The 20,956-nt window shown below is 46.6% G+C and overlaps 1 protein-coding gene and 1 pseudogene across 23 annotated transcripts in view; one reads left to right on the plus strand and one right to left on the minus strand.

The window, feature by feature from the left end:
• Window positions 1-1,389: 1,389 nt before the first annotated feature.
• The window catches only part of AREL1 (apoptosis resistant E3 ubiquitin protein ligase 1), a 45,122-nt gene continuing 25,555 nt past the window's right edge, over window positions 1,390-20,956 (minus strand). For 16 of the 22 annotated variants that reach the window (XM_081509230.1, XM_081509214.1, XM_081509231.1 and 13 more), the window contains 15 exons: window positions 15,333-15,502; window positions 14,985-15,165; window positions 14,532-14,779; window positions 12,943-13,020; window positions 11,727-11,868; window positions 11,474-11,595; window positions 10,413-10,488; window positions 9,748-9,857; window positions 8,985-9,164; window positions 8,688-8,813; window positions 6,851-6,980; window positions 6,704-6,762; window positions 4,647-4,736; window positions 4,055-4,230; window positions 1,390-3,944 (listed from right to left, as the gene is read on the minus strand). In XM_081509230.1, the coding sequence (XP_081365356.1) occupies window positions 3,842-3,944; window positions 4,055-4,230; window positions 4,647-4,736; window positions 6,704-6,762; window positions 6,851-6,980; window positions 8,688-8,813; window positions 8,985-9,164; window positions 9,748-9,857; window positions 10,413-10,488; window positions 11,474-11,595; window positions 11,727-11,868; window positions 12,943-13,020; window positions 14,532-14,779; window positions 14,985-15,165; window positions 15,333-15,500 (1,989 nt within the window). In that variant the 5' untranslated portion in view covers window positions 15,501-15,502 and the 3' untranslated portion in view covers window positions 1,390-3,841. Of the gene's footprint in view, window positions 3,945-4,054; window positions 4,231-4,646; window positions 4,737-6,703; window positions 6,763-6,850; window positions 6,981-8,687; window positions 8,814-8,984; window positions 9,165-9,747; window positions 9,858-10,412; window positions 10,489-11,473; window positions 11,596-11,726; window positions 11,869-12,942; window positions 13,021-14,531; window positions 14,780-14,984; window positions 15,166-15,332; window positions 15,503-16,436; window positions 16,540-20,956 lie in introns of those variants that run through there. The other 6 variants (XM_081509223.1, XM_081509225.1, XM_081509221.1 and 3 more) reach the window with 2 other exon arrangements.
• Window positions 16,132-19,339, plus strand: LOC145513293 (transcriptional adapter 2-beta pseudogene; annotated as a pseudogene). Its single transcript, XR_014059278.1, has one exon. The product of XR_014059278.1 is annotated as a transcriptional adapter 2-beta pseudogene (transcript).

Below are 20,956 nucleotides of genomic sequence, written 5' to 3' on the forward strand. Positions count from 1 at the left end.
GAAATCAAAGCAGAGGTAAGGAGCCCTCTGGTCAAGCCACCTGCTGGAGAACCTCCACTGTTTCTTAAGAGAAGTGTGGGTGGGCAGAGCTCGAGCTGCTGTGGCTCAGAGGTAACACTGCATGAGAAGCTGAAGGCAGTATTTTATTGTGTTCATTGAAGAACAATTCTACCAGCTTCTTGAGTCTTATGAGTAACTTCATGAAGGGATGAAATCACTCAGTGATGAATGTTCACAGTGATCCATTCAAAGCCACAAGAGCGGCAAGTGTAAAAGATTTAAGACTGTTAAATAACCTAAAAGTGTAAAGCTAGAGGGAGAGAATTTTGTTTTGTGTGTTTAAGACATCTCATACTACTCAGGAGAGCTTGATGAGGTGGGAGTAGATTGAATACACTCTAAAGGAGTAATTTTCAAGTTAAGATTCCAATTCGCTGAGTCTGGGAGGTGGGGGCAGAAAGGAAAAAAAATCTGTATTTTAAAAACAGTTACAGGGGAATTCCCTAGCAGTCCAATGGTTAAGCCTTGGTGCTTTCACTGCTGGGTCTTGGGTTCAATCCCTGCTTGAGTAACTAAGATCCCGCAAGGTATGCGGCGTGGCCAAAAAGACAAAACAAGCAAAACACAACACAAACAAAACAAAACACAATTACAAAGGGGAATTTGTTTTGATTTTCCAGAATGGGAACCAATGTCAAAGACAACATGCTCACTTCCCCAAGAAGGCCAGGGTCCCTAACACTTCTCCTACAAGGCCTGTATTAGAGGTCTGGTTTTCTCTGTCAAGCTTATCTATGGTTGGAAGAAGAATTCATCCCACCTGCCACCCCAAAACTTTTGAGGAGAATTTTTTTTTTTTTTTGCCATACTCGAAGCACTTGTGGGAGAGTCTAGGGTTGAGGGGACATTGAGAAATACATGTGCAATTATATGCAAATGAGACCACCCACCAAAGTGTTCTTCCCTCTGGATGGCAAGTAACTTATTTTCTTGTACTTTTTTAATTTCCAAATTTTCTACGTTGAGTTTCGTATGCAGTAAAACAACAATGAATTAAAATTTAAAAGACTGAGGAGAACAGACATCCTCTTGTTTTTGCCAAACTGGTCTCTCCCTCTGGAGCTGAGTACAAGCACTTGTCCCAGCTGTTGGCTCTCTGTGCAAGGAGGCACCAAGGCCCTGCCTGGCACCACAGACAGCAGTCCGGGAAGGGTGAGAGGGCAAGCAGGTCTCGACCAGGCCAGGGCTCCGGGAGTCCATTCTACGCCAAGCTGACTGCTTCTGAAGGGTTACTGGGGAAATGCAAAAACATTTCTACATTTTTCTTTTCCTTCCCCACCTCCAACTTAAGCCCTGAATCATCACATAAAGCAGTCACTTGCTTCTTAGTCCTTTTAAACATTCATTTATTCACTGTACAAAATATTTACACTACTGCTGCAACTGTGTGGCCCTTTGGTCTGGCCTGACAGATCTGCAGCAGGGCTTGGTCTCTGCTGGAGTTCTAGAAACACGCCGACACTTTCCTTGGTGCCTGGTCTCCTTCACTAGCCAGGAGGTTAGCTGGCCGCCCAAGTACCTGGGCCACAAGGGCATAAATAAAAGAACTGACCGAAATAAGAAACATGAATAGGCAACACTTCCAGTAACAGGCACTCTTTCTTTTCTCCGACATGGTGTACCTCTCCCCACACCGGCTAATTCCAAAGCAGGATTAGAAAAGAAGGTCAAAGGAAAGGCCAAAAGAGCAAAGATACTTTTGAATAGTTAGGAGAGAGAGAGAGAGAACACTGGAAGAATACGAAACCACAACAGTACCAAACGGTTTTGTCAAACAAAGACCCTGGGGCTAAGGACCACTGCCGGCTGCAGCTGCGCTGCCATGGTACCCAGGATGCTCTGAAAAGTGCTATGACTAGAGCTCAGACAGATCGAGCCAAGAAAATCAACTCGCGCTCCAGCATCTGTCTCTGGAGGGGCGGGGAAGGGGAGTGGGGGGGACACAGGATTTGGAAGAGGAACAACGGCCAAAGACAGCAGAGCCAGCTCACGTGCCCCCATCTGGAATCCCTCTGGGCCCAAAGGGCGGCATCATGCTTCCCAGGGGGATGATGAAACTTGCCTGTACGTATCCCATGGGGCAGCACCTTGTCCTGGTCCCTGAGGAGAGCAGTGACCATGTGACGTGGAGGACCCCGGGGTACAGAGGGCCCCAATGCTGGACCCTGGACCCCAAGGGTGAGTGAGGTCAGCACCCAAGCCAAGGACAAATGACAACTGCGAAGGAGTGAGGTCAGGCAGGAACTGTAGCAGCTCAGGAAGGCTTGTTCCTCGTAATCCCTGGGAACAGGAGGGCTCAGACGTGCTTCCAGCAGGCCAAGGCATGGCCTCAAGTCCTGCCTCATCTCTGGACTCTTTGCACTTGCTGGTTTTGGCAACAAAGATGGCTTGTTAATATTCTCAGAGTCGAATGCCCCATTGGGAATGGTCGCTTGCAGCAAAGCCTTCTTAGAAACAGAAACTTCGGAATTTGATAAGATTCTGAGTCTTGAAAATGTCTTCATTCAAATCGTTAATGGAAAAGGTTGTTGTCATCTTCCAGGAAACAGCTGCAGGCTCTCTTCAATCATGTCACAGTGAACCTAGTCTGTCTTCCTCTCTCCTGAGGTGCCCTTGCTGGTAACCGAGGGAGTGACAGGAAGTCACTGGGACAGCGAGGTGTTTATCGTCTGACACAGCTCCTTGATGTGTGTCCTGACCCTAAGGAGCTCTGAGAAGCAATTAAATTACTGATCCCTTCTCCCTTGCCTTAGTGCTGCCAGGGAACACCAAGCAGAGAGAACCAGGGACCAGCGGCATGCTATAAAACCGTCCTAATTTCTTGCTCCAAAATTTTCTTCAGTGGAAACCTGAAGAATCCCCAGCTCTTAGCAGACAGCACAAGTTGGAGGTAAGGAGCCAGGGCCAGCCACATCTCAGTGTAAAGAACAAACTCAGGGACAAGCATCAGTAGTCTTCAAGCCAGTCACATGCCAAGAAATGCCCCACAACCCTAAAGGAGAATCGCCTTCAGCACTGGAGGCCGTAGCCCGGCTTAGCTTTCACATTCTTAGGTCTGTCTCACAGGTTTATTACACTAAAAAAAAAAAAGCTTACTAGGGAGTTCTTCTTTATGAATGAAATGATCATTTCCAGAAACGCTTGCAGGGAAAAGCTCCTTTTCCAGTTCTGACGACACACACAAAAAAGGACTTTGGTACTATTAGTAACCACGCGAGCTAGTCCCGTGCTTGCACTGGCCGTTGTGGAGAGGGACAAAACTGAAGGCTGTCTGTTGCTGTGGACCACCTCCAGTCTGTGCTCCTCCTGGCGAGCAGATGCAGTCACCTGTCCCCGAGACGGACTCACAAATCCCGGGTCAAGGGGACACGGAGGGAACCCCCGTGGAGCGTCGGCAGAGGAGGCTGAGCAAGGCGAGGACCCCAGCGCTCCCAGACTGAGCTTCCGTGTCGCCTCCCTCGGTGGCTGAGGCAGCTCCCACCACCGAGATCCTCTGAGAACCAAGGGCAAACGCAGTGGGCCCCCACCCTCCTCCTGCAACTGAGCAAGTGGCTCAGGGTAGGGAAGTGCCAAAGGGGGCCGCGGGGGGAAGGCAGGAAGGGAGGGGGCGAGGGAAGGATGAGGCTGGGAGGTGACCCGACTCCTCCACACACTGGGGGGGCACGCGGCAGCTTCTGGCTGATGGTTCTGTGTCTGTCGGGGTCAGCGGCCGCATCTGTGGTGTGTGCTGCCTGGAGGCTCCAGGAGGCCACAGGAGCCCAGCAGACAGCAGGGAGAGCGGTCAGAGCATGCCGAAGCCCTCGCAGCCCTCGCTGATGGCCAGCTGCAGCATCCTGTGCACCTCTTCGTAGGAGTCATACGTAGGGAGGCACAGCTGGTTGAAACTGCAAGGCCAAGGGGAGGGGAGTGATTAACTCACATGAACAGACCATGCCGGCAAGGGCTGCAGAGATAACCCTCTGTGACAGCCTGCGCCGGGCCAGCAGATACCCACCACGTGTGTGCAGTTGGGAGCGTGCTGTGGGTCGGGGCCGCAATAATCTGGAAGGAGGGACAGAGGGCAGCAAAGCCTCCAGGTGGCAGCTGAGAGGAGCCTGTGGTGAACTGCAGTAGTCGAGCCAACTCTTCCTGCGTCAGACTGGAAACCACGGTCCAAAACCACCTCATGACCTGTGGGGAGAGCACGAGGCTGGGGTCACACCCAGGTGTGGCTGCGGATCTGAGCCCTGGGGGAAGGAACAGGATGTTCTGAAGTGGGAGGAGGGGGCCCTGGTTACTTGCACGCAGGTACGAACAGCTAGAATCAACAACCTCTTTAAAAGGGAGTGACGTGGACACACAACCAGGAGGGCAGTCCCTGACTGCTCGGTTCTCTCTCTCTGCCTTTTCAACGTCATTGCCTCTGTGGACGCAGCATGAACAGCCCTTAAGGACAAGGGCTCCCGTCTGTCTGGGCAACCATCCGCATTTCCCCACTATGTATCGCTTTTTCCCAGCTGACATGTCTGCTTCTCAGCTTTTTCCTTCTGAAACTTTTTCTGTATAATATGGTACAAATTCAACTGAAAGAATTTTGGCCCACTTACCTTTTCTCTGAAATGCCATGAGCCACCAACGACCACTGCATGGGCTTTGAAGTCAGACACACTGATGTCCCCAGTCCCACACATCAGCAGCTGGAGAAGACAGTCAGGTGTTGACTGGGACAGTCAGAAGGGTGAAGTCCCATCATAAGGTCAAAATATGTTAACATGCAAAATGTGGAATACAGAAACATCAATAAAAAGATGTACGATGAGGTCATAATCCAAGAATACTACTTTAGGAAAATCAATTATAATAGGTCAATGGTTCCTAACCAGTGCAGTAAAACTCACAGTGCTTTAATATATACATATATAGATAGATAGATGCCTGTAGCCTTACCCCAGACCTAGTGAATCAGAATCTCTAGGGACAGGTTACAAGCCTCTGTACTTTGAAAAAGGTTCCCTGGTGTTTCTGATGGGCACCCCTCATTAAGAATTACTGCTATATATATTATTTTGATGAAACAAAGGACAAAAAGGGAACCAAGTGTTTACTGACTGCTCTGGATGTGGCCTGGGAATACCAGGGGGGAAAGTAGGCCCTTCCCCTTCGATGAAGACCCAAGCCCCGTTTACGAATTTGTTAGGTGGCCTTTCCTTTTCCCCAAATCCACCCTTCTTTCATGGACTGAACTTTTACTACTGTCCCTTCAGCTCCACCTCCACTTGATCAGATAAATGAAAAAGAATGCCAAAAAATGAGAACATTAATGACATCAGAGCCCTAAACATCTTGTTTATGTCCTAATTTGGTTCAGGATCCAGCAAGTTACTTAGCAGACTGTGAGTACTCATCCAATAGCTGTAAAGGCAGTCCTAATCAAGAGACAAGAGAAGCCCAAATGAAGCCTGAGAAGCTTGGTTCCTTCAAAAAGAACTTGCTAACGAGTAACTAACAGCAGGATGGGGAGCAATCCTGAGAGATTGCGCCTTCCTCCTACGCACTTTACCAACTGTTAACAAACGTTTTGCTTCAGGATAAAATCCACCGGTAGCTGTTTCTCAGCCTGGAAAATGCTGGCACTAGGTGACAAGTCTGCTGGAAACTTCAGGTTGAGAGATGGAGATGCATTATTTGGATTTTATACCTAAAGGTACAAAACGTGCTGAAAATTATGTAAGACGCTGATTCTTGTTCTCAAAGCCAGTTCAGTTAATAAGAATAAAAATGGTGCAAGACTACCTGAAACTCCTGTTTCCCTTTTTTTGGAGTGGAGGGGGAGGGGGCATACTTCATGGCATGTGGGATCTTAGGTCCCCAACCAGGGATCAAACCCATGCCGCCTACATTGGGAGCGCAGAGTCATAACCACTAGACCACCAAGGAAGCCCCGTCTCCCCATTTTTAAAGAACTTCCTCACTGTAGGAAACAGTTTAGAGAAACTTTAATAAATGCTATGGGACGTTAAAGCTAATAACTTGCACTATATGTATCACGTGTGACCAACAGGTAAAAACAAACTGGTTTTACTTTTTGCCTACACCCGAAGTTCATGGAACTTCAAGCCTGTTCATTATAGCAAGGTATTTACCATCTTACAGTGCATTCCGGTTGTCACAAGATCTAAAGGAAGAATATATTAACTCTGCAGTGTCGTCACCCAAAGCTATGACAGGCCTCACATCCTTTGGATTGTCTCCTTCACTAGAATGTGGCTCCATGAGCCCCCCAGTTCCTCAAAAGCACATGCCATGTAGGAGGCACTCGATATAGTCTCTGAACAAATAAATGCTTCTAACCCCTTAAATCAACTTAAAAGGTCATAGGATTTACAAAGACTGTACAAGATACCAACATTCTTTACTACTCAACCAGTATCAATAATATCTGATGAGTAAATAGTCATTATTACTATTCATCAATAGTTATTCCGCATTCGAATGTTTTTAAAAGCTGGAGAAAGGGTCCATGCATGGAAGAGTAACAAAAGTGAAACCAACTCTGAAAGGGCTTTACTACCGCATCTCATAACACAAGGTGCAGGAAGCTGGTTCCTGTGGGCATAATAAAATAGCAAGCCAGGGACAGGGAGTTCCAATTGTAAGCACTTACCTCAAGCTCATTCTCATCAAAAATAGCCAAGAGGTTTTCAGGGACTAACTCATTCAGGCCTGAAACAAAATATCCAAGTTAAAACTATATCCACACCATGTGATAGAGGTATTTACACCTCAAAGCCACGAGTCAACAGAATCCCACCTTTTAGGAAATGTTCCACCTCCTCTTTTACTTGGCTGGCCAGTCGATACTGAGCCAGCAAATTTAAATAGAAGATTTTATTTGCGTTGGTGACGGGGGTTTGAGCTCCACCTGTCATAAGTTCTACAACCTGAAAGAAGAAGCAAAAGACAGGGAGAGCGTGTGGATGGGAGTTTAAAAGACGACAGCTACCCAACATGTCCCACAAACAGCACATCATTGAACTGCACCATGGTCACACGTTCCTGCTCTGCATTCAGGTTTTCAACACATTTGGTTTTACTCAGTAACTAAACTTCAGGGTTCCAACCACTATTGCTATACTCTACTCACTACTGTTTCTGAAGCAGGTGTCTCAGGGAGTCTTCTCTGACCTGGTCAAATAGTGGCGATGCAACAGGAAGATATGTATGTTTCCTTGTTAGCAACATTTTAACATTCCTCTGATCCAAAATTAAACCATTACTGACCTCTTCTCTTAAACCCCTGAGACAACTGAGACTCTATAAAGCCAGATAAGTAGTAAAGAAGCATAATCTCAGAAATTCCAAGATGTACACAGATGTTCCCCTACATTCGTCTATTTCTAACGTGAGGCAATAGAAAAAGCCATGGCTTGATACTTGGAGACTAACTTGCTATTTGGACTCCCGGTTTTTCTATCTGTGAAGAAAAGGCTGAACTGTATGATTTTCAAATAGAACTGGAACCCTCCTCCAATAAGCAACTCGTAAGGGAGCTTTGAGGAAGCCCTGAAACACAGTTTAAAGCCACCCTGGAGTGCTCGCTTCGGCAGCACATATACTAAAGCCACCCTGGAAAACCTGTGCACAACTAGCAAGGTTGTCTTCACAGGTGAATGAAGGCCTCCATTTAGTTACAGGATCAGATTTTAAGGTCCTGACCATGGCATGGGAGGGACAGAACTTTGGTCCAGAGCAAAGATTCTCAATGGATCTAAACATGTAAGACTTTTTCTGTTATTGTGCACAGTTCTGGTTATTTTTATTTTACGTGTGTAAGCACTTCTAACTATTAGCCTAAGTAGTAAATGACTAAGATTTAGCATTCATATCAAATCCAATTAAAATCAGTACTCCCCTAGGCCTGTAGACCCTAATTCAGTCTTCTATTGACTCAAGATGCCTTGCAGTGCTGGGTCAAGAAAACGGGCTCTATCCACATAGGTGGTGAAGGCCAGCAGCCAAGATCCTCACAGGGCTCACAGGGTATCTGATTATCAGTTCAGTGCTATCAGTGATCACAAACTTTCAGTCATTGCTATTTTGCTTTCAATTATTTATAACTGCAACTTCAGGTCTGTCATGATCATTTGATATTATTTAACCCCAGAATGCAAACAAAATTACATGTGCATCAGAAATACTTTTGGCTGTTTTCTAATAAAAACCTTAAAAATAAACAAGCACAGTGTTAAAATGGGAGTCAACTACCTCCCTGCCCCTAATGTTGAGACAGACATTGTCATCCCTTCCAAAACTGCCTGTGCAGTGACACTTCACCATCACTTCGTTCTTTTTCTACTGGAAAGGAGGGACTAGTGGGATGGATGGCATATGTGTCTCTGGTTCCATTTAAATAGGCCAAGGCCATATAATGTGGGATACAGTGCCCCAAAGCTATGCTGTCCGATATGGCTGTCACTAGTTACAGGTAGTTAATTTAGAAATTCAGGTATTTGGTCATACCAGACACATTTTGGGTGTTCAAAAGTACAAATAGAGAACACTTCCATCATTGCGAAGGCTCTACTAGACAGCCCTGATACAGAGGAGGCTGGGAAATGGGACCCACAGGCTTCAGTTCTCTATCTCACCTTATCCAATTGACCTGATTTATTATATTTCTCTTCTGCAAAGACCAGCTCCATCTCACTCATGTCATTGTTGAGGATGAAACAAACTTTAGATTTGTAGAATTCTGGGTCATCTGTTTCAAAGTACTGAGGAGACAGAAAGACACAGAACACAGCATGACCACTCTCACCCAGAAATAAAATTTGTACTTGGAACCACTTACCCCTTCAAACGTCAAGAATAATAAACAGAGGGTGGAGAGATTCCAGAGTTAATGGCCAGGGGACTTAGCAGAAAACACATACCTAAGACCTTACCTTGTAATGCATACGTAGACCTATGATTTGGGCCAAGAAAGAACGGGTGAAGCGAGCTCGGACCAACTGCTTGTAGGCTCCTCCTAGAGAGGACTCATACAGACACTTGCCCACCAGGCGCCCTGCAAACTCATACATCTTTAGGCGCAGATGAGTGGGGCGATTAGGGTTGGGGTGCACCTGTCAAAGAGAGAGATTAAAAGGTCCTGGGTCGTTTTTCTTCAAGTCTAGTTCTGGAAAGATTCTCCCTCCACAACTCTATCCCAAGGGAGCAAGAATTTCAGTGTTAGGATCAAGGAGCCCATCCAAATGGCATTGTTTGGTAGCCACCACTGAGTAATTCAAAGTGACTGGAGGATAAAGGACAAAGATGGACTTTGAATAAACTAAAGAATCTTCTATTGATTTTGTGGTCCTTGGCTATAAACGGAAGTCAATCAGTGGATGATACAATGCCTCTTCCCTAAACCAGAACCTCTTTCAGCCAGAGTCTACTTCCCTATTCCCCTAGTCAAAGACCTTGTACAGAGTTCAATTGATTCAGGGATGTTCTGAAAAAAGTGGCTTAATTATTAAAATACTAAGGAGTATAACAGCCACTGCACTATAATGCTTTTTATTCATCTGTCTGCATTTTCTCTTAGAGATGAAATAAGGAAGGCAAAGAGGAGGGAGGTAATCTGATTAGTTCAAATTCTTACTAGTCTCTCCATCATACACAATCCACATTTTGCTCCCACCCCCAGGGAAGTCACAGACTCACTAATGCTTGGTTGGTGTCACTGAATCGGGTGAAGAGCTGATTGGTGGTGTCAAACAGTGCTTTGCAGATTAACTCAAACCATTCCCGACGAGGCCCTCCCCAGTCCAGAGCTGGAAAGTATAATAAAAATAAAAAGTGACACTGGCTTATCACCTTTTATCATTTTTGTTCATTTATTCATGATTTTATACTCTCTGATCCTTCCTCCCTCCATTCCACCACCTTGGTGTCCCATATTCCAACCCACCTTAACTGTGGACATTTTTTTTTTTTTGAAATCCCACCTCATTCTGTAGGATTAAAGGTATTCTGATCACTAAGCTGATGCCCTCTAGCGTGGGAACACAGATCAGAGATCCCAGGAACTGATGCTTCTCTTGGTACTACAAAGGCTACTCTCCCCTTCTGCGTCAAACTCCTAAGAGCTCACCCTCCAAATCCTTGTCCGTCTGTGTTCTACAAGCTCAACCAAGCCATCTAGCCAGTAAACATCACCCTTCTGGTCTTGACTCATGACTTCTTTTTCCCAGAGAAAAAGAAGCTGGAGCAGGGGTGGCAAGCATGTGTAGGAGGGTTGTTTTCAGTTTCTGTGGATGTAGTGTAAGGAAATAGGGAGGAGTGGGAAGGAGAATTAAAAAAGATGAGTGGGAAATTTCAAAACTGACCTTCTTCATCCTGAAAAACCACTTCAAAGTTCTTGCTCCAATCTGAGATGGAAAAATTACGAGTGGCTTTCAGAGACTGAAAAGCAGTAAAAGAAAAGAAATTGTCAGAACACTGGCCAGTACCTCTTGGGTGTTACAGACAAAAACACAAGAATATTACCACTGTCCATTTAATACTCACAAGTATTTGGAGGCAATATATTACTCAAAAATAAGCTTTAATAATACCATCTTAAATTTAAAATACACATATCTCCAGAAGAAATTTAAGATAAAAAAAATCAAGTTCATATTTACACCATTGCCTGGCTGGAAAGTTGAAACTTTTTTTTTTAATAGTCCTCATTTTATTAATGAGAAAACTCTTAAAAGACATAAAAATGGCTCAAATCAGTAAGCTGTCAGCAAGAGAACCAAGGAGTCTTGGTTTTCAGTAAAGTACAGTCTACCCACTAGACATCTTAATCCACAAGGCTAGGTTCAGACAGGGAGCCATGCCACAAGGAGAAAGTGGCTGAGAAAAGGGGTTTCCAGTCGCACCTACCAGAGCCAAACATCACAAACACTTTCTGGACAGGGACCAAAGCCTTCTCATTGTCAAGGAATGTGAGAACTATGCCAGTGTCTGTGTAGTGGAGACAGAAACACATCAGGTGTTCCTTTTCCATCAGACCAGAGTGACAACAAAAATCATTTCCTTTTAATCCCGTAAGAGCTCTTCTTAATCCTGGGATTCAATAACAGGAACTTTCTTCTATAACAACAACTTAATACCTGCCTTACATAGGAAGTCCATGAGATTGTTCGGGAACTAGTCAAGAACAGATTTTACAGCCAATGTGTCAACTAGTCTCTCCCCTCAATTAACATACCACCAACAAATCTGCCCCAAATTCAGTTTAGCCAAACACAAAGAACAGCGCTTAACATGTTTAAAAAAGACAGAGATGTGTGTTTCATAAAAACAATAACCTGCAGGATATAACCAAATAGCACAGAGGTTTCTAACTGGAAAATTTTGACAACTGTTCAACTGCTGACATGAAAGAAACTTTACTCACCGATTCCAACAAGGCATGTCTGCTGACCTTCAGGGTGACTTTAGAATGTGGTCTTTTCATATGTACCTGCCGAAGCTCTCGATGGAAAAAGTTCACCTTGTCCTGAAAGGTCTCGGAGCCTCCTGAGGAGCAGCAAGATCCACCATGATTACAGCCTCCTAACAAGCCTCCTGTGCAGGCCACCCCTACACCCTCATGCACTCAGGGTATCTGGGGTCGCTGCCTTCCCATCAGACTCCCTGTCCAACCTCACCTATGTTCTTATGGAGAGAGCGGATAAACGTGGCTGCTAAGATGTTCCTCTCCTTACAGCTGAGCTCCACAGGAGGCTGAATGCCGTCATCTACCACAAGGGTGAGCAGCTTATGGATAGGGTCAGGGCCAAGGTATGAAAACTAACAAAAGGGAAAAAAAAAAAGAGTTACTCTATGAAGCCCTCAAATCCACCAAAAACCCTTCACATCCCTACCCTTCTGCACCAACCCACAAAAACAAGTTAAGCCCATTTTCTCCAAGTAAGTACCTACCAGGAGTACATTTCCTTGTTTTTCACTTCAGGTGGGGGTAGGGGATGCAGCTCAGCGGTAGAGTGCATGCATTGCATGTATGAGGCCTGGGTTTCATCCCCGGAACCTCCAGGCATTGATTCCATTTTGAGGCTTTGTCCTCTACCACTGTGCCAGTGGTAAAGAACCAACCTGCCAATGCAGGATACACAAAAGACGTGGGCTCAATCCCTGGCCTGGGATGATCCCCTGGAGAAGGAAATGGCAACCCACTCCAGTATTCTTGACTGGAAAAGTTCATGGACAGAGGAGCCTGGTGGGCTACAGTCCATGGGGTCACAGAGTCAGACACAACTGAGTGACTGAGCATGCTCTATGATTCAGATTTTATTTTAAACTGAGTCACAGAGACCACGTGTAAGGATCACAGGCAAGGTAAGTAAGGATCACAGGTAATACTACAGACTTTCAAACATAAAATATAAGAAGTGTGAAAGCCATAAGGATATGTAAAACAGCAAATGAATACCTGAATAGGTTGGGCAAATTGGCTGGAGGAAAATGATTTGCCAGTAGATTTCAAAAGCTCAGAAAAGTTAGAAAAAAAAAATTTTTTTTTTTAATAGATGAGACTACTGGTGCTGAAACAGTTAGTTTTGGCATATTAGGAAGCCAAGTTCAGGTCAGAGCTCCAATACCCTCTCTATTAGCTTAGTCTTAGGGGCAAGAGAGAATTGTTGATGTATTCTGACTTCTACTAACTACTGTTTCTGTAGGCATGTGTCTTCCTACAACTATAGCCTTCATGAGGAGATAGCATCTGCTTCTTTATTTGGCAATGAATACTGTGTGCCCAACAAGAATTTCCAGAAACACCAAAAGCCCCTCTGGGAAAAAATAAAAGGTTGAGACGCTGGAGGCTGAAGCCTGTTCTACACGAACGGGATGTAAGGTTCAACTTACTTTGGTTCCGGGGCACACCCGGAAGGTGTAAAGGCGCCAGGGAATGATTTTCAGGTAGAACTCCTTCACTGAGAATTGCTGGAGGACCAACATACAGAAAATGAAATGAATGATTAACAGGTTCTGTTTGGGTATTGTATTTCAAATACCTGTCCCCATCTGTATTTTCCATGATAGCCCTTTTCCTCTCTAAACAAGGAGGATAATTTAGTCAGGACTGAAATCAAATAGAAAACATCAATTCCACCTTAAAACAGGCAAATTTAAAATATTGTTGTCACATCGCAATTTCACAAAGATATCTCATAACCTTAATACTCAGGTCTTACTACCATTTCCAAATATCTGAGATCAGGTTTTCACTTTACAAGTAGAGAACATTTCACAATTAACATTTCATTTCACAACAACATTTCACTAGAAACAATCAAGACTCTTCTCCTGCTTAGCCAGATACTTCTCAGAGAGACTTCTTCCAAATCAGTGGACAGGGAACACTGGAAGCCCCTGCCCACTGCTTTATCCCTATCAGAATGCCACCAAGGATGTGCTGGGGATGACAGTGGGGGGGTGGGGGTGGGGTGGGAGGAGTCGCATACAAAAGAGTTCACAAAAACCCTATATATAAGAATAAAAAAGTCTCTTGCCATTTACAAAAAAAAGGAAAAGACAATGCAGTAACTTTTTAATCTAAAAAGACCCCTCTTGTTATCTGAACAAATAATACGTCAGGCTTTTTTCTTGATTTTTAAAAAAAATTCTTCATTAAAGAACATTTCAAACACATATTAAAGAAAACAGTACAACGAATTATCACCAGCTTCAACAATAATCAATTCATGGCCAATCTCATTTCATCTCTACCTTAACCATTTCCCTCATTGCCATTCTCCACGACAAATGAAGGCTAGATGTTTAAATGATGAATGGTACACAGTGAAGTGTTCTGAAGTAGAACAGAATTCGAACTCAGTTTTCGCTATGAGATTAAAGGAATGTAACGGGATGGTTCGAGTCTCATTTTCCTGAGATCTGTATGAATAAGCAAAATACAAATACTAAAAAAGAAACTCCCTAACACAAAGCGTCTCTCAGCTCAGGGTTCTTGGGAAGTTCACCTCCCTCGTCTCTGCCAAAATTTCTCTATTCTAATCCTGTACCCTGATGATGACATCTCTTGTGGTTTCACAAAATCACAGCATGAAAGATCAAATTGTTCCCAAACGGCACAAAGGGCCAACAGTAATTTTTACACTAGTGAGAAATTATTAATGGTTAAAAGTAGCTTTCTTTAAAACTCTAGAGCTGTGCCTTGAAAAATCTTCCCAGGAGCGATCAAACAGCAGAACGCCCCAGGTGCTCGAAAGTACCAAGGCACAGACTCCCTGGACAGGGGTGTAATCCAGTCCAAACCAGAAAGAGGCAGCAAAAGAGGAGGTACAGCCCTTTGCTCAATGGGAAGCCATCTCTTAGTATCCCTGAACCTCCACAAGGTGATGATCGCACCCTGATTCTCAGACCATTGCTGGGTGGGTTTTGTTACCAAATAAGAGCAGACTTGGGCAGGGGGCAAGAGTGGGAGTGCCAACCTTTGGTGACACGTAGCAGTACACTTTCTTCGGTTTCTTCACCTTCTCAGGGGTGTGACACTCAGAGGGTGAGTCTTCGTCTTCCTCCTCCAGAGCTGTGGACGGCCGGCGCTGGGCAGAGCTCGTGTGCATGGGTGGGAGGTGCCACGGCGTGCTGGTGCAGTTGGCAGCATTATACAGATAAGCTTCAAAGTAAATGCTCACTCCTGAGGTGGACACGTTGCGTTCAACGATATTCCTCTCGTTCTCTGAAGTACAACAAGGAATAAGGTTTAAAGCGCAAGACAAGAGAGGAAACTGCCCATCACCAGACCTTCAGTCCACAGGTCTCTAAACCAAGTTTCGGCTCAAATACCAAATATTTGGGGTGGGGGGTTGGTCAGATGACTGCTGATGTGCAAAGGACAAGTGGCTTGGGAAGAGGACTAATTCACAGCTCTTCTCTCAACTCACCACTTAGGACAATGATGTCAAATTCACCATTGTTGATTGGCTGGTTTTGGTATGAGATGCAGGCATGGAAGCAGCCTCGAGAATGCAGGGTGAGCCGCAGGAACACCTGGCAGGTCTGCGGGTTGGACGTCACCGACTTCTCAAATGAGACACTGGTACTCTCTTCTTCCGGAGGACCAAGCTACAGGAGGAAAACGAAGCCATCACCAACCACACATACTTTTCCCTGCTTGCGCAGAAATTTACAAAGAACTTTCCTACCTTGAGCTAATCTAAGTCTCAGAAGGCCGGCACCACAGTCAGGGAGAAGGAGACGGATCGAAGTGACCTAGATGGGAGCCTGCTCACCTCATGAATGGACAGGCTGTAGTTGTGCTCATCTCTCAAGGATGTGGAATTGTTGGTAGGGTTGTCATACTCATCTCGGGGCACTATTTGAAGAGTGTGCGGCTGCCCGCAGGTCAACACCAGGGTAGAAAAATGGCACACGATTTTGGTCTTGGAAGGAACCACCATTCCTGGAATAAAGACAAGGGAAGGTAACGTCAGAGAGGTGATTTTCAGGGCACAGAGATCTACTCAGTCAGTGAGTCCTGGAAAGCTGGGTGCCTGCCCAATTCCTACAGATAAACAATACCATTATGAGCCAGAGAGAAAGAAAACAAGAGAGATTAACTCAAATGAACTTTTGGGAACTCATTTTTATAAATTCCTAACCACTGCAAGCACTAAACACAATGACAGAATAACTTGGAGGAAACAGAAGTGAGAGTTACAGATATAGTGCTTAGAATCCCACTGGGAACCTACAAGTGAAACTGGCCTTAAAAATAAGTGAATAATTGTAAGACAAACAAACTCGAAATATTTAGGGGGAATCTAACAACACCCGTGGAAGACTTGTATATTGAAAACTACAAAATGCTGATTAAAGAAATAAGTTCAGAGGCATACCATGTTTATGAATTCAGAGACTCAACATGGTAAAGATGTCAATTCTCCCCAAATGATATTAGGTTTAACACAGTTCGTTTGTTTCTAGGTTTAACACAGTTCTTATCAAAATCTCAGAAAGATTTTTTGGTAAATTTAGACAGTATTATTATAAAATTTATATAGGGTGGCAGGGCCCCGGCAGCAGAAGATGGCAGAGCTTGGCAAGAAGTACTGTGTGTACTGGCTGGCAGAGGAGGACATGGCAGCTCTCGTCGGCTCTTGCCGGACCCCCCGGGAAGTGATGGAGCATTACGTAAGCATGTACATCCACGGAAACCTGGGGAAAGCCTGCACCCCTGACACCATCCCCAACTGGGTGACCGACCACACCTGCCCCAGTGGGGGCCCCCTCTCTCCCAGCCTCACCACCCCTTGCCTCCCCTAGACATCTCGGTAGCCGAGCAGCAGCAGCTGGGCTATATGCCGCTGCGGGATGACTAAGAGATAGAGTACGACCAGGACGCCGAGACGCTCATCAGCGGGCTCTCGATCAAGTACGACAACAACGTGGAGATCGAGCTGAAGCGTGCCCACGTGGACATGTACATGCGCAAGCTCCGCGAGCGGCAGCGGCGCAAGAGCATCACGCACGACTTCAACTTGGTGCCTGCCTTCCTGGGCAAGGACACGAAGAAGAAGCGGGCAGCGCGGCGCAAGGTCACCAAGGAGGAGAAGGAGCTACGGCTGACGCTGCGGCTGCTCTACCAGTTCATGTCGTACAAGGACTTGGACGACCTGTTCGAGAACATGCACAAGGAGACGATGCTGCGCGCCAAGATCCGCGAGCTGCAGCGCTACCGGCGCAACGGAGGAGTCTGCCGAGTACGAGGCGGCCCTGCACAAGCGCGAGAAGCCCAAGGAGAACAAGGCGGCGGCGGCGGTAGCCGCGGCGGCAGAGGGCGCCAAGAGCCGCAATGAGCACGGCCGGGACGGTGAGTTTGCGACCACTGAGCACCTGCCGGGCTTCGAGCTCCTGCACCGCGAGAAAGTGCTGAGTAGCTCGCTGAAACTGAGCCCCGCGCGCTACGTGACCGTGGAGACCAGCATCATGAAGGACCACCTGCAGAAGCGCCAGGACATCCTCTCCAAGAGCCGCCTGCCCAGCTACCTGGACAAAGTCCTCAAGAAGAAGATCCTGAATTTCCTCACCGAGAGTGGGTGGATATCCAGGGACGCCTCCTGAAACCCACTGCCTGGAGCGTCCGGGATGGACGGTCGCCGCGAGAGCCGCACCAACAACGAAAAGGATTAAAAAAAAGCTTTGTGAGCCAAAACGAAACGGGGTGGGGTGGGCGGGAGGGTGAGAAGAAACGCTTTTCCGCCCCGCCTCCCCCATTGTTGCTTTTGTAAACAAGGCGAGTTCTTTTTTTAGGGTATCAATTCTTTTTACGGTCTTCTAAAGAAGCAACAGTCCGATCAAGGGGAAGACAAAACGTGTATATTTTAACTGAATCCCTAAACATAGTACTTTAAGTTGACGACTGGCCTTTAAGTGTTCAGTTTTGAGCATATGATGATGAAATCGGGAAATTTCCTGTTCTTTTTGTTTCTTCCCAGTGGTACATGACTGTGAGATGGGCGGAGACGAGCCCTTCCCTGCCAGCTGCCGGCTCACCCCCGTGACCTGAGCTCTGCCGCAGCTGCCCTCGGTGTCAGGCAGGTGGCACTTTAGGCGGAGGGCGCCAGGCCGGGCAGAAGAGGCCGGGGAAGGTGGGGACGGGCATCCATAGGGACTTGCCGGGAGGAATCTGGTGTTGAACAGTTTGGCCAAACTGAGCTTCCCCACGACGGCTGGCAGTGGCACTTGGAGCCCGTAGCCCCCCAGTCTGGCCTCCAGGAGCTCACCACGGCGCCTGGGGTGGGGAGGGGGGACATAGGGCCCAGCGCAGACTGGCAGAACACAGAGCCTCCTCCCTGGGGCTGCTTCTTGCTGCGCTTAGAATTTGGCCGTGCGTTTTACTTGGAAGAACTCATTTTAAATGAAGTTCACCGAGAGTTGCGAGTTCTGGGTTCTGGGTCAGCTCCTTCCAGGGTTCTCACCCCAGCGGCAAGCCTCTCTTTCTCTGAGACTGGCCACGTGTCTTGTCTTGTGTGGTGTCAGGCGCTGGGCTAGGCGAGAGGGACCCCTGTGGCCTGGAGGCCCGGGCACTGCTTCTCTGGGCCGCTGTTTTGAGCCAGACTCTGGCGTGGCTCTGCCCAGTCGAATTCAGAGAGGCTCTCAGAGGCGCCCTTTCCTGATGGGCACGGTGCCTTCATGCAGGAACCTGAGGAGTCATGTATTTTCCACCCGCCTGGGGCTCTCGTGTCCAAGGCCCTGCTGTAGAGTTAGTGGAGTGGCCAGACCCCAGTGCTCCTCCGGTCGTCCTGGGGTGCATCCTGCCTCTCATCCCTCGTAATTATCAGACTGTTTCCCTCCCAGAATGTTTGGGCTTGAAGTTACATTAAAGTGAAGGTATTTGAGAAAAGAAAAAAAAAACTCATCATTTCCAAGGATGGCTTAAATATGGTGCCTTTTCCTTTCACATCCTTCTGTCTGTCCCCTAGGGTGAATTTCCAGCATTAAATATACACTTCAAGTATATTGGGGGCTTCCCTGGTGACTCAGATGGTAAAGAACCCAGCTGCAATGCAGGAGACCTGGGTTCAATCCCTGGGTCAGGAAGATCTCCTGGAGAAGGGAATGGCAACCCATTCTAGTATTCTTGCCTTGGAGAACCCCCCCCACGGACAGAGGAGCCTTGGCGGGCCACCGTCCACGGAGTCGCAGAGTCGGACGTGCCTGAGTGCCTGACGCTCAAACACATCGTCCGTGGCCTTAGTTGTAAACCGCATCACATGCTGGCAGAGCAGCACTCCCTGCAACCTGACCGCAAGCCCAGGACCTCTCTCTCTGACCATAAAGCAGCAGGCAGTGGTGTCACTCCCGAGCACCGCCTCCCGCTGTCGCCCACAGGGTAACCACGGCTGACGAGAGTGTGGATGCGGTCTGCGCTGAGCAGAGGCGGAGTCGGTGCTATGTCCTTCCAGGGGTTCTGAGCCAGGGTTCCTGGAGCAGCAGGGCAGCATCCCTGGGGGAACCCGCTAGCCCTTCTGGAACTTGGGCTGGCCCAGGCCTCGGACAGGCGGGGCAGGGCCTCGCAGGTCACTGGGACGTGGGCTAATGTCTGACAACTACCGGCTTTAGCCGCTCCAGTGTCACCGATTTTCTACATCAGATTCCTAGTTTGGTAAGGTTTTAAATTTAAGTCTTATTTTTATACAAAATGATTGGCAGACTTTCACTAAGCTTGAGAAGCAAAAGCTCCCTGTAAAATGTGTGTGGCCCCGGCCAAGAGCTGTCAAACGAAAAGTTCTATGCTTAAGCAGATTTTCAGTGTGTTTGTCTTTTCTTGATGGTATGAAGAATTTATTTAGGTTTGACTGTTTTTAAACACCATAATGAATGTATCAGTTCAGTTCAATTCAGTCGCTCAGTTGTGTCCGACTCTTTGCGACCCCATGAATCGCAGCACAGCAGGCCTCCCTGTCCATCACCAACTCCCGGAGTCTACCCAAACCCGTGTCCATAGAGTCGGTGATGCCATCCAGCCATCTCATCCTCTGTCGTCCCCTTCTCCTCCTACCCCCAATCCTTCCCAGCATTAGGGTCTTTTCCAATGGGTCAACTCTTCGCATGAGGTGGCCAAAGTATTGGAGTTTCAGCTTCAACATCAGTCCTTCCAATGAACACCCAGGACTGATCAATCTCCTTTAGGATGAACTGGTTGGATCTCCCTGCAGTCTCAAGAGTCTTCTCCAGCACCACAGTTCAAAAGCATCAATTCTTCGGCGCTCAGCTTTCTTCACCATCCAACTCTCACATCCGTACATGACCACTGGAAAAACCATAGCCTTAGACTAGACAGACTTTTGTTGGCAAAGTAATGTCTCTGCTTTTAAATATGCTGTCTAGGTTGGTCATAACCTTCCTTCCAAGGAGTAAGCATCTTTTAATTTCATGGCTGCAATCACCATCAGCAGTGATTTTGGAGCCCAGAAAAATAAAGTCTGACACTGTTTCCCCATCTATTTCCCATGAAATGGGACCAGATGCCATGATCTTAGTTTTCTGAACGTTGAGCTTTAAGCCAACTTTTTCACTCTCCTCTTTCACTTTCATTAAGAGGCTCTTTAGTTCTTCTTCACTTTCTGCCATAAGGGTGGTGTCATCTGCATATCTGAGGTTATTGATATTTCTCCTGGCAATCTTGATTCCAGCTTGTGTTTCTTCCAGCCCAGCGTTTCTCATGATGTACTCTGCCTATAAGTTAAATAAGCAGGGGGACAATATACAGCCTTGACATACTCCTTTTCCTATTTGAAACCAGTCTGTTGTTCCATGTCCAGTTCTAACTGTTGCTTCCTGACCTGCATACAGGTTTCTCAAGAGACAGGTCAGATGGTCTGGTATTCCCATCTCTTTCAGAATTTTCCACAGTTTATTGTGATCCACACAGTCAAAGGCTTTGGCATAGTCAATAAAGCAGAAATAGATGTTTTTCTGGAACTCTCTTGCTTTTTCCATGATCCAGCAGATGTTGGCAATTTGATCTCTGGTTACTCTGCCTTTTCTAAAACCAGCTTGAACATCTGGAAGTTCACGGTTCACGTATTGCTGAAGCCTGGCTTGGAGAATTTTGAGCATTACTTTACTAGCGTGTGAGATGAGTGCAACTGTGCGGTAGTTTGAGCATTCTTTGGCATTACCTTTCTTTGGGATTGGAATGAAAACTGACCTTTTCCAGTCCCGTGGCCACTGCTGAGTTTTCCAGATTTGCTGGCATATCAAGTGCAGCACTTCCACAGCATCATCTTTGAGGATTTGAAATAGCTCAACTGGAATTCCATCACCTCCACTAGCTTTGTTCGTAGTGATGCTTTCTAAGGCCCACTTGACTTCACATTCCAGAATGTCTGGCTCTAGGTGACTGATCACA

This window comes from Giraffa tippelskirchi, chromosome 7, assembly GCF_054371585.1.
Source record: "Giraffa tippelskirchi isolate mGirTip1 chromosome 7, T2T-mGirTip1v1.2.pri, whole genome shotgun sequence".
NCBI classification, from domain to species: domain Eukaryota; kingdom Metazoa; phylum Chordata; class Mammalia; order Artiodactyla; family Giraffidae; genus Giraffa; species Giraffa tippelskirchi.